General features: G+C 40.8%; 4 protein-coding genes across 5 annotated transcripts in view; all 4 read right to left on the bottom strand.

Annotated features, from left to right (window-relative positions):
• LOC146326785 (protocadherin gamma-C5-like) overlaps positions 1 to 17,514 on the bottom strand; it is a 233,111-nt gene extending 215,597 nt beyond the window's left edge. Inside the window, exon 1 of one of the 2 annotated variants that reach the window (XM_084719185.1) lies at positions 15,080 to 17,514. In XM_084719185.1, coding sequence (XP_084575311.1) covers positions 15,080 to 17,473 — 2,394 coding nt within the window. In that variant the 5' untranslated portion in view covers positions 17,474 to 17,514. The remainder of the gene's footprint in view (positions 1 to 15,079) is intronic. The other variant, XM_084719201.1, reaches the window with a different exon arrangement.
• LOC146326814 (protocadherin beta-16-like) lies at positions 302 to 2,821 on the bottom strand. Its single transcript, XM_084719657.1, has one exon. The coding sequence runs from the start codon at positions 2,819 to 2,821 to the stop codon at positions 389 to 391; it is 2,433 nt and encodes an 810-aa protein (XP_084575783.1). The 3' UTR covers positions 302 to 388.
• LOC146326815 (protocadherin beta-15-like) lies at positions 2,966 to 7,462 on the bottom strand. Its single transcript, XM_084719659.1, has 2 exons — positions 5,072 to 7,462; positions 2,966 to 3,031 (listed from the first exon to the last, which is right to left on the bottom strand). The coding sequence occupies exons 1-2, from the start codon at positions 7,460 to 7,462 to the stop codon at positions 2,966 to 2,968; spliced, it is 2,457 nt and encodes an 818-aa protein (XP_084575785.1).
• On the bottom strand, positions 9,740 to 12,315 carry LOC146326816 (protocadherin beta-15-like). The gene has a single exon (XM_084719662.1). The coding sequence runs from the start codon at positions 12,176 to 12,178 to the stop codon at positions 9,740 to 9,742; it is 2,439 nt and encodes an 812-aa protein (XP_084575788.1). The 5' UTR covers positions 12,179 to 12,315.
• Positions 17,515 to 18,105: the final 591 nt, after the last annotated feature.

Raw genomic sequence — 18,105 nt, forward strand, 5'->3', positions numbered from 1 at the left:
GACCAGAAAGAATCAATTTCACACACAAACACACACACACAATCAGAAAACTTGACAATACATACATATTGTAGAATAGTATATGCGCAAATAAATGTTTCTGTGTGTGTGTCTGTCTGTCACATATAGGGACAAGAGAGGTTCTCAACGCCCTGTAATAGTTGTTTTAAGAGGGGTTGAGCTTCAGTAGGCACATCTTGGATTGACGGGCTTAGAAAAAAAAAAACTGTAGAGGCTGTCATATGTAAACGGAAAATTTTTCAGTTATGACAAGCTGGAGTCTAACGTCTTTGGGAATCATCAACACCTAGACCCATAAAAGGTGCATGTCATCATTAGCACAAATAAAAACAAAACAAACGTAAAGAGTCGACGCAACAGACAAGAATCAGGATAATGAATACGAGTTCAGTAATGTGCAATGTGTTCCTACCTCAGGAGAAACATCACAATCTCCAAACACATCAGCAAAGTCTGATGGGCTTTTCCTCAGAGTCTGGTCAGCAGGCAGTGTGTTGTCATTGTAAGAAGTCACAAACTTAAAGTCACTGGTTCTAGAACCTGTTGTCAGGTAGGCGTCATAATTGTAAGCGCTGCGTAAAGTTCCTGTGCCGTCAACATCTGCGTAATTAGGAGGGAGATAAGCGCTGGGGATGGCAACTGCTCCATCAAACAACAGTCTGGGCTTTCTCCTGCGACAAAACCTCACACCCACGATGATGATAATGAAGGTCAGAAAAAACGTGGACACAGACACCAGAGCGATGATCAGATAAGAGGTCAGTTTGGAATTCTTCTCATCATAAGAAATATCCTTCAGTTCTGGCACCTCAGCCAAGTTATCAGAAATAAGTAAATACATGGAACAGGTGGCAGAGAGAGACGGCTGTCCGTTATCTTTCACTGACACAATAAGGTTCTGTTTCATGCTGTCAGATTCAGAAATGTCCCGCTGTGTCCTGATCTCTCCGCTGTGGACACCAATACTGAAAAGTCCCGGATCGGTGGACTTCACTATATGATAGGACAGCCAGGCGTTCTGGCCGGAGTCCGCGTCCACCGCTATCACTTTGGACACCAGAGAGCCTCCGTGTGCAGCTTTGGGGACCAGCTCGGTCATGAAGGAGTTGCCCTCCGGGGCGGGGTACAGTATCTGAGGAGAGTTGTCATTCACATCAGATATGAAGACACTGACGGTCACGTTGCTGCTGAGCGGAGGAGAACCGTTGTCTCTGGCCATCACCTGGACTTTAAAACTCCTGAACTGTTCATAATCAAACGACCTCACAGCGTGGATCACCCCCGTGTCTCCGTTAACAGACAGATAGGAGGACACCGGAGCACCGTTCACCTCACCGCCTAACAGAGAATAAATCACTGTACCGTTTTGTCTCCAGTCGGGGTCTCGAGCAGTAACGGAACATAAAGTGGAGCCAGGTTTGTTATTTTCACTCACATATGCGCTGTACGACTGTTCCTCAAACACAGGCGGGTTGTCGTTGATGTCTGCTACAGATAACTGAACTGTTTTAGAGGAGGACAGAGGTGGAGAGCCCTCGTCAGTGGCAGTGATTGTAATGTTGTAATCAGAAACTACTTCACGGTCCAGTTGTCCTGTGGTCACCAGAGAATAATAGTTTTTAATAGAAGGTAGCAACTTAAAAGGGACGTTTTGTTGAATAGAGCAGCGGACCTGTCGGTTATTCTCAGAGTCTCTGTCCTGCACGTTAATGATGCCCACCTCTGTACCAGGTGACACATTCTCAGGTATGGGATTACTCAGTGATTTCAGGTGTATGACTGGAGCATTATCGTTTATATCAGTAATTTCAATTATCAACGTTGCATATGACGCCAATCCCAGACCATCTTTAGCGCTGATCTGCATTTCATGGGATGTCATTTTCTCATAATCAATAACGCCAGCTACTCTCACCTCCCCTGTTTTAGAGTTTAAAGAAAACATGTCAGTTTCGTCTGAAACATGATCAAATGCATAGGTTATTTCGCTATTTAAACCTTCATCTGCATCACTTGCACTCACTGTGATCACCAAAGTATCCAGAGGAGAATTTTCAGGTAGACTGGCTTTATAGACGTTCTGGCTAAACACTGGTACATTATCATTAGCATCCAGTACAGTGACGTGTATGACTACAGTGCCTGATCTCTGAGGAGAACCACCATCGAATGCGGTGAGCAATAACATGATCTCTTTTTTGTCCTCTCTGTCTAATTCTTTGTCTAAGACTAATTCGCAGTGTTTCCGCCCGCCTGCTTTTGTGTTTACATTTAATTTGAAATGATCATTCTGTTGAAGTGAGTAGCCCTGAACAGCATTTTCCCCGATGTCTCCATCGTGCGCCTCATCCAGGAGAAAACGCGTACCTTTGACGGCCAATTCGTGAATTTCAAATTTAAGAGACTCCTCTTTAAATTGGGGTGAATTATCATTAATATCTTGAACGCGGATATTAATACGGTGCAGTTCTAGTGGATTTTCCAGTACGAGTTCCTGTTTTAGAACACATGATGCCTTTTTAGCACAAAGCCCTTCTCTGTCGACCCTTTCTTGCACAATCAAGTCTCCGGTGTTGATATTTATACCGCAGTACTTAACACTGTTATCTTCAGTATCGATACGGGCCTTGCGAGCAGACAGTCTGCCCAAATCCAGTCCCAGATCCTTAGCGATATTTCCAATTACAGATCCACGTTTCATCTCCTCCGGGATAGAGTAGCTCACGTCTCCATAGACGGGGTGGAGGACACGGAAAATAAAAGCAAGGCCACAGAGCAGCGCAATCCTGCTGTATCCCATTGTTACTGCCAGAAAGACCACATGCAGATGAAAAATGACTAGTAAGCAGGCAAGAATATATCAACGATGCATTAGTTATATTTTCCAGTAATCAAAAATGTCACATTGCAGTCCAACGTCAAGAGGTTTATGACAAAAGCAGAGTCAGGCTGTAAATTCGTTGAGACGGAAGGTGGAGAATGACTGAGCCTTCTCGTTTATTGGTGCACACTGACACCATGAGTATTTGTTTAGGTACAGCAAGGTCATGTAGGATGTTACTGTAAGATTTTATTTTACTTTGTATATTTAAAAATTAGACAAGTTCAGTGACTGATATATGGTTAAAAAGAAAACAAAAACATTGCTTCACTGTATTAGGAATAATAACTAATGAGAAGGTATATAATACCACCGCACGGCAAGTCATAATCAAAAGCAACACGAACATAACATCGTTATATCAGGAAGGGATCGCATTTCAAATAAACAGTTAGAAAACACAAATTATACAATGTCCGAAGACAAAAGTAGAGCACTTTCGGTGCAAAAGTATTTTGTTAAAGCTTCATTTCATCTGGAAACATGAGAACCAACGTCGAAAAATCGTATGTTTCTTAATGTTAAAATGACTGTCCTATTTTTCATCTTTCTGCATTCTCTTCATACTCATTACTTACTGGGTTAAGCTGTCAGAAAGTAAAAGACTAAAACTCAACAATATTTTCATTTACTTGTATACATTAATTTTGCTCACATGCAATGGCAAAATACTCAAAAATTCGTGATTTTGCAATTTGGAAACAAGTGTTGATAAGTAAGATCAATTTTACAAAAAAGGCTGAATTTATTGAACATGAGTTAACTGTTTAAAACTCCAAACTGAATATCTGTTTTTTCTAAAACACACCATAAGTAGTTTTAATTCGTTGACACAACGGGTTTCCTTCAACGGTAACTCAGTCTTGAATTTGAATGAAGGAGAAAGAGAGAATCACACAACTTACACAGGTATTTGGAAACTTGAATCACATAATGGGTGAGGAAGAAAATTAACTTTCAACCCTAAACATAAGTAAGTGACTGATTTTAGCAATACATTTTAAACATGGTGTCTGCTCTGCGATATATAATTTATGTATGAGGTTTTCCAAACGTTAAAAGAGCTCGAAAGTCATCAACAGTGGTTTCAAAGTTAAAGAGAAAATTCTTATATTTAATTTCCCAAGTTATACCAGTAGAAAAGTATCACAGACAAATTCTGTGCAAGCTGCCCTGTCAAATCTTGACTACTACGTATTTGATGTACATTCACTTGCACTACTTTTGTGCTCGATAGTGTTGATAACAGTTTAACTTAATACTAAACCGGAATATATGATTTCTATGAAACAAAAACATTACTTTGAAAACACCTGAGTGGCATGGACTATTTTTCACCCATTCGTCAAAGACTGCATGTTATGTTTCTATAAGCAGGTCTGTATAGTTCATAAATGCAAGCGTTAATATGTTGTCATATAAAGAGTTGCCTTAAAAAGCAAGACAAGGATCTATTTTCAGATTCGTCATCCTACTCTAATCAAATGTCCTTTTATCTGTTAATACTGATGAACGTCTAATGAGCATCGATCCAAACATGGCACACACAATGACACCAGAATAGAACAGTTACTTATTCACATTAAATCACCCAAGACAGAATATATAATAAAGCAAATTTAGAAAGATGAATTTCAGTGAAGAGGATAATGGCAACAGTTAAAACAACTTAGTAAAACTATCACAAAAAATCTTCAGCAGATCAAATGGAGTTCAGCACCAAGGACAGAGACACATAGGACGTTATAAAAATCGTTTCTGCACATGAACATGAACAGGGAGCAAACATACAAACATATGTAAAGGGTGTCTAAAAACGTTTCAAACCTTCCCAAAAGATGAAATGACATACATATAAAGCAAGAGTGCGCACTGTTCATGGTTGTGTGTCTTGACGGTATGCTGAGTATCAGTTAGAGGAAGGTGAACTGTGGCACTGATATGAAAACGGTGAAATTTGACAGAAAATTAGATCAATGACTGCATCGACAGAGACTGAAGTCTAAACTCTTTAAGAACCACCGTGAAATCTGAACAACGAGGAAGAAGAAAAATCTTGTATTTAATCACAACCACAAATTAGTCACAGCAACTAAGAGTCGGAAGAAAATAAAAGAATGACTTCCTCCAGATGTTAAACAGGAGTACAGTGATATGACGTGTTCCTACCTCAGGAGATGCATCACTATCTCCAAACACATCAGCAAAGTCTGTTGGACTTTTCCTCAGAGTCTGGTCAGCAGGCAGTGTGTTGTCATTGTAAGAAGTCACAAACTTAAAGTCACTGGTTCTAGAACCTGTTGTCAGGTAGGCGTCATAATTGTAAGCGCTGCGTAAAGTTCCTGTGCCGTCAACATCTGCGTAATTAGGAGGGAGATAAGCGCTGGGGATGGCAACTGCTCCATCAAACAACAGTCTGGGCTTTCTCCTGCGACAAAACCTCACACCCACGATGATGATAATGAAGGTCAGGAAAAACGTGGACACAGACACCAGAGCGATGATCAGATAAGAGGTCAGTTTGGAATTCTTCTCATCATAAGAAATATCCTTCAGTTCTGGCACCTCAGCCAAGTTATCAGAAATAAGTAAATACATGGAGCAGGTGGCAGAGAGAGACGGCTGTCCGTTATCTTTCACTGACACAATAAGGTTCTGTTTCATGCTGTCAGATTCAGAAATGTCCCGCTGTGTCCTGATCTCTCCGCTGTGGACACCAATACTGAAAAGACCCGGATCATTGGATTTCACTATATGATAGGACAGCCAGGCGTTCTGGCCGGAGTCCGCGTCCACCGCTATCACTTTGGACACCAGAGAGCCTCCGTGTGCAGCTTTGGGGACCAGCTCGGTCATGAAGGAGTTGCCCTCCGGGGCGGGGTACAGTATCTGAGGAGAGTTGTCATTCACATCAGATATGAAGACACTGACGGTCACGTTGCTGCTGAGCGGAGGAGAACCGTTGTCTCTGGCCATCACCTGGACTTTAAAACTCCTGAACTGTTCATAATCAAACGACCTCACAGCGTGGATCACCCCCGTGTCTCCGTTAACAGACAGATAGGAGGACACCGGGGCACCGTTCACCTCACCGCCTAACAGAGAATAAATCACTGTACCGTTTTGTCTCCAGTCGGGGTCTCGAGCAGTAACGGAACATAAAGTGGAGCCAGGTTTGTTATTTTCACTCACATATGCGCTGTACGACTGTTCCTCAAACACAGGCGGGTTGTCGTTGATGTCTGCTACAGATAACTGAACTGTTTTAGAGGAGGACAGAGGTGGAGAGCCCTCGTCAGTGGCAGTGATTGTAATGTTGTAATCAGACACTACTTCACGGTCTAGTTGTCCTGTGGTCACCAGAGAATAATAGTTTTTAATAGAAGGAACCAACTTAAAAGGGACGTTTTGTTGAATGGAGCAGCGGACCTGTCGGTTATTCTCAGAGTCTCTGTCCTGCACGTTAATGATGCCCACCTCTGTACCAGGTGACACGTTCTCAGGTATGGGAGTAGTCAGTGATTTCAGGTGTATGACTGGAGCGTTGTCATTTATGTCAGTAATCTCAATAATTAAAGTTGCGTATGAAACCAATCCCAGACCATCCTTTGCACTGATCTGCATTTCATATGATGACACTTTCTCATAATCAATAGCGCCAGCTACTCTCACCTCTCCTGTTTTAGAGTGTAAAGAAAACACGTCGTTATTTTCATCTGAAACATGATCAAATGCATAGGTAATTTCACTATTTAAACCCTCATCTGCATCACTTGCACTCACTGTGATCACCAACGTATCCAGAGGAGAATTTTCAGGCAGACTGGCTTTATAGACGTTCTGGCTAAACACTGGTACATTATCATTAGCATCCAGTACAGTGACGTGTATGACTACAGTGCCTGATCTCTGAGGAGAACCACCATCGAATGCGGTGAGTAATAACATGATCTCTTTTTTGTCCTCTCTGTCTAATTCTTTGTCTAAGACTAATTCGCAGTGTTTCCGCCCGCCTGCTTTTGTGTTTACATTTAATTTGAAATGATCATTCTGTTGAAGTGAGTAGCCCTGGACGGTATTTTCTCCGATGTCTCCATCGTGCGCCTCTCCAAGAAGAAACCGTTCACCCTTGTGTGCTGATTCCCGAATTTCAATCTTAAGTGACTCCTCTTTAAACTGTGGTGAATTATCATTAATATCTTGAACGCGAATACTAATTCGGTGCAGTTCAAGTGGATTTTCCAGTACGAGTTCCTGTTTTAGAACACATGATGCCTTTTTGGCACAAAGCCCTTCTCTGTCGATCCTTTCTTGTACAATCAAGTCTCCGGTGTTTAAATTTATGCCACAGTACTTAACACTATCATCCTCAGTATCGATACGGGCCTTGCGAGCAGACAGTCTGCCCAAATCCAGTCCCAGATCTCTAGCGATATTTCCAATTACAGATCCACGTTTCATCTCCTCCGGGATAGAGTAGCTCACGTCTGCGTTTACGGGGTGGAGGACACGGAAAATAAAAGCAAGGCCGCAGAGCAGCGCAATCCTGCTGTATCCCATTGTTACTGCCAGAAAGACCACAGGCAAAAAAACCTACAAGCAAGTCCAAAAATGTCAAGGATGCACTAGTGATGTCTTCCAATAAACAGAAAATGTCACATTGCAGCTCAACACCAAGCGGTTTTATCAACTGCGATACAACAGCAGAGTCAGGCTGTAAATTCGTTGAGACAGAAGGTGGAGAATGACTGAGCCTTCTCGTTTATTGGTGCACACTGACACCATGAGTATTTGTTTGGGTATGGCAGTTCCATGAAGGATTTAATTTTACTTTGCGTTTTCAAAAGTTAAACCAGTTCAGTGATCCCAAATATTACAAAATAACGAAACCATGCTTTACTATAATTAGGGTTATTAAGTATTGAGAAGACACATCATATCATTGCACGAGTTGTGTAGACAAAAGCGTCACAATCATGAAATCGTTGTTTCTGTGTCTGGGGAAGGGCTCGCATTTCAAATCACCAGATAGAAAAAATATACCTGAGGACAAAAAGAGAGCAATTTCGTTTTAGATTTATTTCTTTAGTGTCACTCTTTATCTCAAATCATGAGAACCAACGTTCGTATCTTATACCCTGTATTGATGCAATGACGGTGTTATTTTTCGTTTATCTGCACTCTCTTCACATTCGTCACTTACTGGGTTAAGCTGTCAAGAAGTAAAAAGTAAAACAAAATATATTTTCATTGACTTATATACACTCTTTTGCTCACATATAATGGAAAAATACTCTTAATTTTGTAAGTTTGCAATTTGAAAAAAAGTGGAAATAAGTTAGGTAATTTCCCTGAAAAAGTTGAATTTATTGACCATGATTTAACTGTTAATAACTGCAAATTGAACATCTGTGTTTTTAAAAACATAGCATACATGGTTTTATTCGTTGACATAACGGGCTATCTTCAAAGACATCTCAGTCATGAATTTTAACGACTTCGAGGATCAAAAATGTCACACAGGTATTTGTTAACTTTAATATTGTGGTGAGAAATAAGAAAGAAAGAAATTTACACCTCAGAAAATGAGTGACTTAAATGATTTTTAGCAATACATTTTAAACATGGTGTCTGCTATTGTTTCAGATATAATTCTGGAATGAAATCTGCCAAACTTTACAAGAGGTTGACAGTCATCAACGTTTGTTGCAATGTTCTAGGGAAGAGGCTTATATTTAATTTCTTAAGTCATACCAGAAGAAAACTATCAAATACAAACTTTTTGCAAGCTGCCTTGCCAAGTCTTGACTGTGAGCACTGGCATTTGATGTACATTGAAATGCAGTAATTTCGTCTTATATAGTGTTGATAATAGTTTTATTTAAAACTGAGCAATACATGATTTCTACCAAAAAAAAAAAAAAAATAGCTTAACATATATATATATATATATATAAAACTTGAGTAGGATGTGCGATTATTTCACACAACCGGTGAAAGGCTACACACCATGTTACTATAAGCAAGGATCAATTTTTCACAAATGCAAGTGTGAATAGTTGTTCATATTTAAAACTACTGTTGGAAAGAAAAACTCCCAGCAAAACAGGATGAAAACAAAGGCTCCAATTTCAGATGAGGCATTCTACTCTGATACAATGTCCTATTTTCCGATACTGATGGACTTCTAATAAGTATTAATCCAAAGATGGCACTCAGAATGACAACATATTAAAGTGATTAATCATTGACATTAAAACATCAAAACGAGATAAAATCCACCTGTTTAAGCAAAAGATATAATACAGCAAATTTACTTAAGCTAAATTCAACAAAAGAGGAAATTTCAAAAGCATATAACATAAAAGTGAACTATCTCTAAAAATGCTCCAGCAGGTCAGTGGATTTCAGCACCAAGGACAGAGTCAAAAACAGCGTAATTAGAAACTTTTTTCTTCACTGGGACACAAAAAAGGAGTAAACATACAACCACATTAGTCAAATAAACTTCGAAGGGAGGCCAAAACACATTTCAAACCTTCTTTAGATTTGAAAGGACATACATATCAAACGAGACTATGTGCGCATAGTGTCTGTCTGTGTGCCGAGATTCATTTTGAAAGGACAACAGCTGTAAAGTTTGTGATATTAAACTCTAACACTAAATATAGGATTAGCTCAACGACGACGGTATCGAGGAAAGCTGAATCTTAACGCTGTCAGAACCAGGATAAAATCTGAACAACCGCAGTACCTATTAAAGTTGGGTTTAACCACCACCACAAAACAGAGAAATATAATTGAACAGAGTGGAAGGAAAACACAAGAATGATGTCCTTATGACGTTGAACATAAGTTCAGTGATATGAAATGTTTTCCTACCTCAGGAGATGCATCACAATCTCCAAATACATCAGCAAAGTCTGATGGACTTTTCCTCAGAGTCTGGTCAGCAGGCAGTGTGTTGTCATTGTAAGAAGTCACAAACTTAAAGTCACTGGTTCTAGAACCTGTTGTCAGGTAGGCGTCATAATTGTAAGCGCTGCGTAAAGTTCCTGTGCCGTCAACATCTGCGTAATTAGGAGGGAGATAAGCGCTGGGGATGGCAACTGCTCCATCAAACAACAGTCTGGGCTTTCTCCTGCGACAAAACCTCACACCCACGATGATGATAATGAAGGTGAGAAAAAACGTGGACACAGACACCAGAGCGATGATCAGATAAGAGGTCAGTTTGGAATTCTTCTCATCATAAGAAATATCCTTCAGTTCTGGCACCTCAGCCAAGTTATCAGAAATAAGTAAATACATGGAACAGGTGGCAGAGAGAGACGGCTGTCCGTTATCTTTCACTGACACAATAAGGTTCTGTTTCATGCTGTCAGATTCAGAAATGTCCCGCTGTGTTCTGATCTCTCCGCTGTGGACACCAATACTGAAAAGTCCCGGATCTGTTGACTTCACTATATGATAAGACAGCCAGGCGTTCTGGCCGGAGTCCGCGTCCACCGCTATCACTTTGGACACCAGAGAGCCTCCGTGTGCAGCTTTGGGGACCAGCTCGGTCATGAAGGAGTTGCCCTCCGGGGCGGGGTACAGTATCTGAGGAGAGTTGTCATTCACATCAGATATGAAGACACTGACGGTCACGTTGCTGCTGAGCGGAGGAGAACCGTTGTCTCTGGCCATCACCTGGACTTTAAAACTCCTGAACTGTTCATAATCAAACGACCTCACAGCGTGGATCACCCCCGTGTCTCCGTTAACAGACAGATAGGAGGACACCGGGGCACCGTTCACCTCACCGCCTAACAGAGAATAAATCACTGTACCGTTTTGTCTCCAGTCGGGGTCTCGAGCAGTAACGGAACATAAAGTGGAGCCAGGTTTGTTATTTTCACTCACATATGCGCTGTACGACTGTTCCTCAAACACAGGCGGGTTGTCGTTGATGTCTGCTACAGATAACTGAACTGTTTTAGAGGAGGACAGAGGTGGAGAGCCCTCGTCAGTGGCAGTGATTGTAATGTTGTAATCAGAAACTACTTCACGGTCCAGTTGTCCTGTGGTCACCAGAGAATAATAGTTTTTAATAGAAGGAACCAACTTAAAAGGGACGCCTTGCTGAATAGAGCAGCGGACCTGTCGGTTATTCTCAGAGTCTCTGTCCTGCACGTTAATGATGCCCACCTCTGTACCAGGTGACACGTTCTCAGGAATGGGATTGGTCAGTGATTTTAGATATACCACCGGAGCATTGTCATTCACATCAGTTATATCAATAATGACTTTTGCTTCTGAAGAGAGACCATAACCATCTTTGGCTTCCACAAACACTTCATATCTGGCTCCCTCTTCATAATCTATGCTACCAGTCACACTGATTTCTCCAGTTTTCTCATCTAGTGAAAACAGGTTTCGTGATTTATCAGAGAACCGACTAAATTCATATGTAACATCTCCATTGACACCTTCGTCTGCATCTGATGCACTTACACTGATAACTGGGGTATTAATGGGTGAGTTTTCAGGTAATGTGGCTGTATACACGGCCTCAGTAAAGACTGGGGCGTTATCATTAGCATCAAGGACGATGACGTGTATGATTACAGTCCCGGATCTCTGAGGAGAACCACCATCCACAGCTGTAAGCAATAATTTCATTTCCTGTTGCTCCTCTCGGTCTAACTCTTTATCTAAAACCAACTCACCATATTTACTGCCAGCACTTGTCGTTTGAATACTGAACACAAAGTAGGGATTTTGTTGTAAAATGTAGCTTTGAACGGCGTTCTTTCCTATATCTGCATCTTGTGCTGCATTAATGCGATACCTAGATCCTTTGACAGCGGATTCTCTGATGTCAAGCTTAATAACATCCTTCAGGAAAATTGGTGCATTGTCGTTTATATCCTGAACCTGCAGGGACAACCGGTGTAACTCCAAAGGATTCTCTAATAGCAAATCGAATTTAAGAACACACGAAGGCTTTTCTCCACAATGCTCCTCTCTGTCGATTCTTTCCGCAACCAACAAATCCCCGCTTCGAAGGTTAATCCCGCAATATTGTCTGTCGTTTCCTTCCATATCAACACGAGCTTTTCGAGCAGACAGTCTGCCCACCTCGAGCCCGAGATCCTTGGCGATATTTCCAATAACAGATCCGCGCTTGAGCTCCTCCTGTACAGAATAGGTCAGGTCTCCGTGTGCGTACTGCACCACAACAAAGAAAAATACAAAGCCAGGGCTTTGAAAGACACTCCGTTTATGCATCATCCTCACAGAGTACTACAGAAATTAAAACAAGCTAGTTTCGAGAATCAAAAATGCGTTATTCGATCAGTATGTGTGCTGTCCAAGCATTTGTCGTCGGTTTTGAAGGCTGTATAAAAGAGAGAGATGGTCGAGCCCATTAATGGGTGGTGTGAAGAACAGACTGAATATCTGACTTCTTTGCTGGTCTATAGTGACACCGTGAGGGAAAATGAAATACAACAGTTTAAAGAAGAGATGCACATTTTCTTTACACATTTTCAGGTCACTTAGTCTCAGTGTTTAACGGGATAGTTCACTCCCAAATCAAAAATATATATATATATTTCTTCTCTGCTCTGTGGTACTATTTATCCAACTAGGTATCTTTGCTATGAGTTGTATATTTATGGAGGTATCAGCTGTGTGCTCAACACACCAGAAAAATACATCAGAAATATTCAAAACCAGAGCCTCTTTACAAAAATCATGACTCAGCTACTCAAAATAACCCAGAGACCTTGTTGTGAGCAGTTTCATGTATATACTACTTTTTTGTAATAGAGACATCGAAATTAAGGTAAATTCTAAAGTAGTTCCTGTAAATTGTACTGCAACAAGAAAGTAGTTTCTACATCAGACTGCCCACAACAACGTCTGTGAATTATCCCAAGATGTCTGGTCTTGAGTTTTGCAAAGAGGTAGTTCTTAATCTTTCCAAATGTATTTTGGGTGCTTTGAGCACCACCAGCTGAGTGTCATTCAGTCTCATTATATAGGAAAGAAGGCAGACGTCTCCACAGCCGGTGCCTCCAAAATTCTATATCTCAAAATCAACTATAACAATCAATATTCATCTATAGTTTGTTCTGGGATAAAAAATTACTAGCTAAAGGACACACAAATTATGTATCTTAACTTATTAAATAGATCTTAAACTAAAGACACAACAAAAAATATCTATTACCACAATCAATATAAACCCCCGATTGTGAATTATAGTTGATGAAAATCTACCAAATATATGGCGTAATGGTATAACATTATTACCATTACCATCACTTCACGGTTTCACATTTTGTATTAAATCGAAGCAGTGTGACAGCACTGGTGCAATTCAGTGACTCACACTCATAATGTCTGAATGGTAGTTATGTTGTGTCTCACTGAGCAACAGGCAAATCTTAATTTACTGATGAGCCAATGTTATTTTCCAACAGAAAATTAAGTAAATTGCAACAACTCTCTCTGCTAAATTGTGTAATTCAACAAAAATTGATGAGTATATGTTGTGATCACATATTTAACATCAATCTGCAGGTTGTTAAAGTTCACCCAGTCACCAAATGAAACAATCAGTGAGGATAAAGCCTTTAAAACAAGCTAAGCCTACCATCACTCCACTTGTTTACAGCATGGAAATGATAAACAAAGATTACACCGATATTCCAAATCCTGTTCCATCTCAAGGTAAAGTATGTCCACAACATAAACTGCTATGGTTAAAGTTGTGTATTGTAGTAATTTGAAAACATAATTAACCCATCATAATGTCACGAAGAAGAGACTAACTATTATATGCAGCTAAGCTCCTGTGGTAAACCCATCTTTCTGAGCAAGTATGTACAAGAAACAAATAGGGAATCACTTAGCAGAACATGAGAAAGTGTAAGCCACAACACAATACTGTCCTAACAGTTGTTCTGCTCGCTCAGTATAGCTGTACTGAAGGAAATAAATGTTGACAAAAAGAAGGCTTTTGCAATTCTTAAATTAGCCCACTAAGCCAAAAAACCAATAGTCAAGATGTAACACAAAGTCAGCAAACACCATTGATTGTGAAGTGAAGTAGCACCATTTCAGTGATCATACACTCAGGTCTGAACATCAACTGCTGTCAAGGTTGGGTGGTCATCAAATGTCAAATACTCCATTCGATATATTTGCCTTCCAAGCATTTGTCATCTTTTTCAGTGGCTAAACAGAACACTTAGGTGGATGATCCTAATAATGGGTGCTGTGCAGAGCAAAGGGAACACCTGAATCCTTAGCTGGTCTACAGTGACACCATGAGCAAAAATGAAATATAACAGTTTGGTGGAATTGATAAACATTTTCTTAACACATTATCATTTCATTTGGCCTTTGTGTTTTAATAAAAGAATACTTGAGGAGGGCATTAAAATTTGCAATTAGGTGTTGTCATGTTTATTTTGCAGTGAAATACCCTGGGTTATAAGACTTATAAACAAGATTATGTCTTCTCCAAGTAATAAACCTGAATATTATATAGTGATAATAGCAAGAAAACATTACTGAAGTGTTACCTCAGATCAGAACTGGCTGAGAAAGATATCTCTCTCTCAAATCAGATTCCTCTCACTGACTGAGAACATTTTAATTTAGAAGACAAATTTTAATAACAGAATGAGAAAGACATTTCTGAGTAAAACTGTCATCTAAAATGCTTGAAGGGCAAAACAATATAACAGAAATTACTCATGACAATACATCACAATAACAAAAGCAAGGTTCAGCACCATGGACAGAGACACTAAAAACAAGCTGCAGCTTTTCTCAAAACACAGAAATGCTGATGCAGATGCACAGTTGACTGAAAGGTTTGGGGGTAAAGATGTTATAAACTGAAAGCCTCTCCTGAAATAAGAACTTAACATGTAATATATCTGCAAAATATCCTGTGTGAATTTAAAAGTAAGTGCAAATAAGGGCTATAAATTTAAGCTCACCGTGAGGTCTAACGTAAAATTGATTTAAACAGGATAATTTCAACTCAAACGACTATTGTAAAATATCTTACTTTTAAAAAAAGAAATGGGAAGGGGGTATATTATTGTCGCTGTGTGGGGATTAGCCTGATCATTGGTGTCCAAACAGGTCAAACAATATGTGACGTCATCCTACCTCAGGTGAACCATCACAATCTCCAAATACATCAGCAAAATCGCTTGGACTTTTCCTCAGAGTCTGGTCAGCAGGCAGTGTGTTGTCATTGTAAGAAGTCACAAACTTAAAGTCACTGGTTCTAGAACCTGTTGTCAGGTAGGCGTCATAATTGTAAGCGCTGCGTAAAGTTCCTGTGCCGTCAACATCTGCGTAATTAGGAGGGAGATAAGCGCTGGGGATGGCAACTGCTCCATCAAACAACAGTCTGGGCTTTCTCCTGCGACAAAACCTCACACCCACGATGATGATAATGAAGGTCAGGAAAAACGTGGACACAGACACCAGAGCGATGATCAGATAAGAGGTCAGTTTGGAATTCTTCTCATCATAAGAAATATCCTTCAGTTCTGGCACCTCAGCCAAGTTATCAGAAATAAGTAAATACATGGAGCAGGTGGCAGAGAGAGACGGCTGTCCGTTATCTTTCACTGACACAATAAGGTTCTGTTTCATGCTGTCAGATTCAGAAATGTCCCGCTGCGTCCTGATCTCTCCGCTGTGGACACCAATACTGAAAAGACCCGGATCGGTGGATTTCACTATATGATAGGACAGCCAGGCGTTCTGGCCGGAGTCCGCGTCCACCGCTATCACTTTGGACACCAGAGAGCCTCCGTGTGCAGCTTTGGGGACCAGCTCGGTCATGAAGGAGTTGCCCTCCGGGGCGGGGTACAGTATCTGAGGAGAGTTGTCATTCACATCAGATATGAAGACACTGACGGTCACGTTGCTGCTGAGCGGAGGAGAACCGTTGTCTCTGGCCATCACCTGGACTTTAAAACTCCTGAACTGTTCATAATCAAACGACCTCACAGCGTGGATCACCCCCGTGTCTCCGTTAACAGACAGATAGGAGGACACCGGGGCACCGTTCACCTCACCGCCTAACAGAGAATAAATCACTGTACCGTTTTGTCTCCAGTCGGGGTCTCGAGCAGTAACGGAACATAAAGTGGAGCCAGGTTTGTTATTTTCACTCACATATGCGCTGTACGACTGTTCCTCAAACACAGGCGGGTTGTCGTTGATGTCTGCTACAGATAACTGAACTGTTTTAGAGGAGGACAGAGGTGGAGAGCCCTCGTCAGTGGCAGTGATTGTAATGTTGTAATCAGACACTACTTCACGGTCCAGTTGTCCTGTGGTCACCAGAGAATAATAGTTTTTAATAGAAGGAACCAACTTAAAAGGGACATTTTGCTGAATAGAGCAGCGGACCTGTCGGTTGTTCTCAGAGTCTCTGTCCTGCACGTTAATGATGCCCACCTCTGCACCAGGTGACACGTTCTCAGGTATGGGATTTGTCAGTGATTTTAGATAAATCACCGGAGCATTGTCATTTATATCAGTTATATCAATAATGACTTTTGCTTCTGAAGAGAGACCATAACCATCTTTGGCTTCCACAAACACTTCATATCTGGGTGCCTCTTCAAAATCTATGTCACCTGTCACACCGATTTCTCCAGTTTTTTCATCTAGTGAAAATAATTTTTGTGATTTATCAGAGATCCGGCTAAATTCATATGTAACATCTCCGTTGACACCTTCGTCTGCATCTGTTGCACTTACTCTGATAACCGGGGTATTAATGGGTGAGTTTTCAGGTAATGTGGCTGTATACACGGCCTCAGTAAAGACTGGGGCGTTATCATTAGCATCAAGGACGATGACGTGTATGATTACAGTCCCGGATCTCTGAGGAGAGCCACCATCCACAGCTGTAAGCAATAATTTAATTTCCTGTTGCTCCTCTCGGTCTAACTCTTTATCTAAAACCAACTCACCATATTTACTGCCAGCACTTGTCGTTTGAATACTGAACACAAAGTGGGGATTTTGTTGCAACATGTAGCTTTGAACAGAGTTCTTGCCTATGTCTGCATCTTGTGCTGCATTAATGCGATACCTAGCTCCTTTGTCAGCAGACTCTGTTATTTCAAGCTTGATAACATCTTTCGGGAAAATTGGTGCATTGTCGTTTATATCCTGAACCTGCAGGGACAACCGGTGTAACTCCAAAGGATTCTCTAATAGCAAGTCGAATTTAAGAACACACGAAGGCTTTTCTCCACAATGCTCCTCTCTGTCGATTCTTTCCGCAACCAACAAATCCCCGCTTCGAAGGTTAATCCCGCAATATTGTCTGTCGTTTCCTTCCATATCAACACGAGCTTTTCGAGCAGACAGTCTGCCCACCTCGAGCCCGAGATCCTTGGCGATATTTCCAATAACAGATCCGCGCTTGAGCTCCTCCTGTACAGAATAGGTCAGGTCTCCCTGTGCGTAGCGCACGACAACAAAGAAAAGCACAAAGCTGTAGCTTTGAAGAACGCTCCGTCTGCGCATCATTCTCAGTCAGTAGGGTACTAAACAAGTTACACGACGTTAATTTAAATCATTAAAAATACGTTATTCCATGTGTCTTCTGCACAAGCACTGGCGTCTTTGTTGATGGCTGTGGGGAAAATAGGGATGGTCGATACAAAAAATGGGTGGTGTGCAAAGCAGGGTGAACATTTTGCTCCTAAGCTGGTCTATAGTGACACCGTGAGTACAACTGAAATATAGCAATTTATTTTGAAATCCACTATCCGGTCACTTAATCTGCAATGTTTGAAAAAGAGCCATCTAATTGTTTCATAAGGAAGTGTTATGTGTTTGTTTTTATTTTCTGTAAAGAAATGAGATGTTGGCCCAAAAAGAAATCTGACTCCCGGTAAAATGATCTGCTTTAAGCACTTCAGAGTTATAATCCTAAAACAACAAAATATATATGCTAAACCCTGTCTGACCACACACACCTTCTCTTATTCCATACTAAATACTGTGCATAATTTTGGTCACTTTCCAAAATTAAACATATTCCAGAATCTGTCACCCGTGTGGACCTGCAGCATTTATTCTGCGATAAATGCCATAGAGTCAAGCTTCCAGAAAAGCGTGTCTGTCTGATTGTTTGTCTAAATGCTGGATTTAGGCTG

Source organism: Lutjanus erythropterus, chromosome 5, assembly GCF_056507025.1.
Source record: "Lutjanus erythropterus isolate fLutEry1 chromosome 5, fLutEry1.hap2, whole genome shotgun sequence".
NCBI lineage: Eukaryota > Metazoa > Chordata > Actinopteri > Lutjaniformes > Lutjanidae > Lutjanus > Lutjanus erythropterus.

What these genes read in the sequence shown, in the direction of transcription:
- LOC146326814 (XM_084719657.1), bottom strand. Translation starts at nt 2,821, where the DNA reads ATGGGATACAGCAGGATTGCGCTGCTCTGTGGCCTTGCTTTTATTTTC.
- LOC146326815 (XM_084719659.1), bottom strand. Translation starts at nt 7,462, where the DNA reads ATGGGATACAGCAGGATTGCGCTGCTCTGCGGCCTTGCTTTTATTTTC. An exon ending in ATAGTGATGCATCTCCTGAG is followed by an intron (nt 3,032 to 5,071) that starts GTAGGAACACGT and finishes TCATGGTGTCAG; the next exon opens with TGTGCACCAATAAACGAGAA.
- LOC146326816 (XM_084719662.1), bottom strand. Translation starts at nt 12,178, where the DNA reads ATGATGCATAAACGGAGTGTCTTTCAAAGCCCTGGCTTTGTATTTTTC.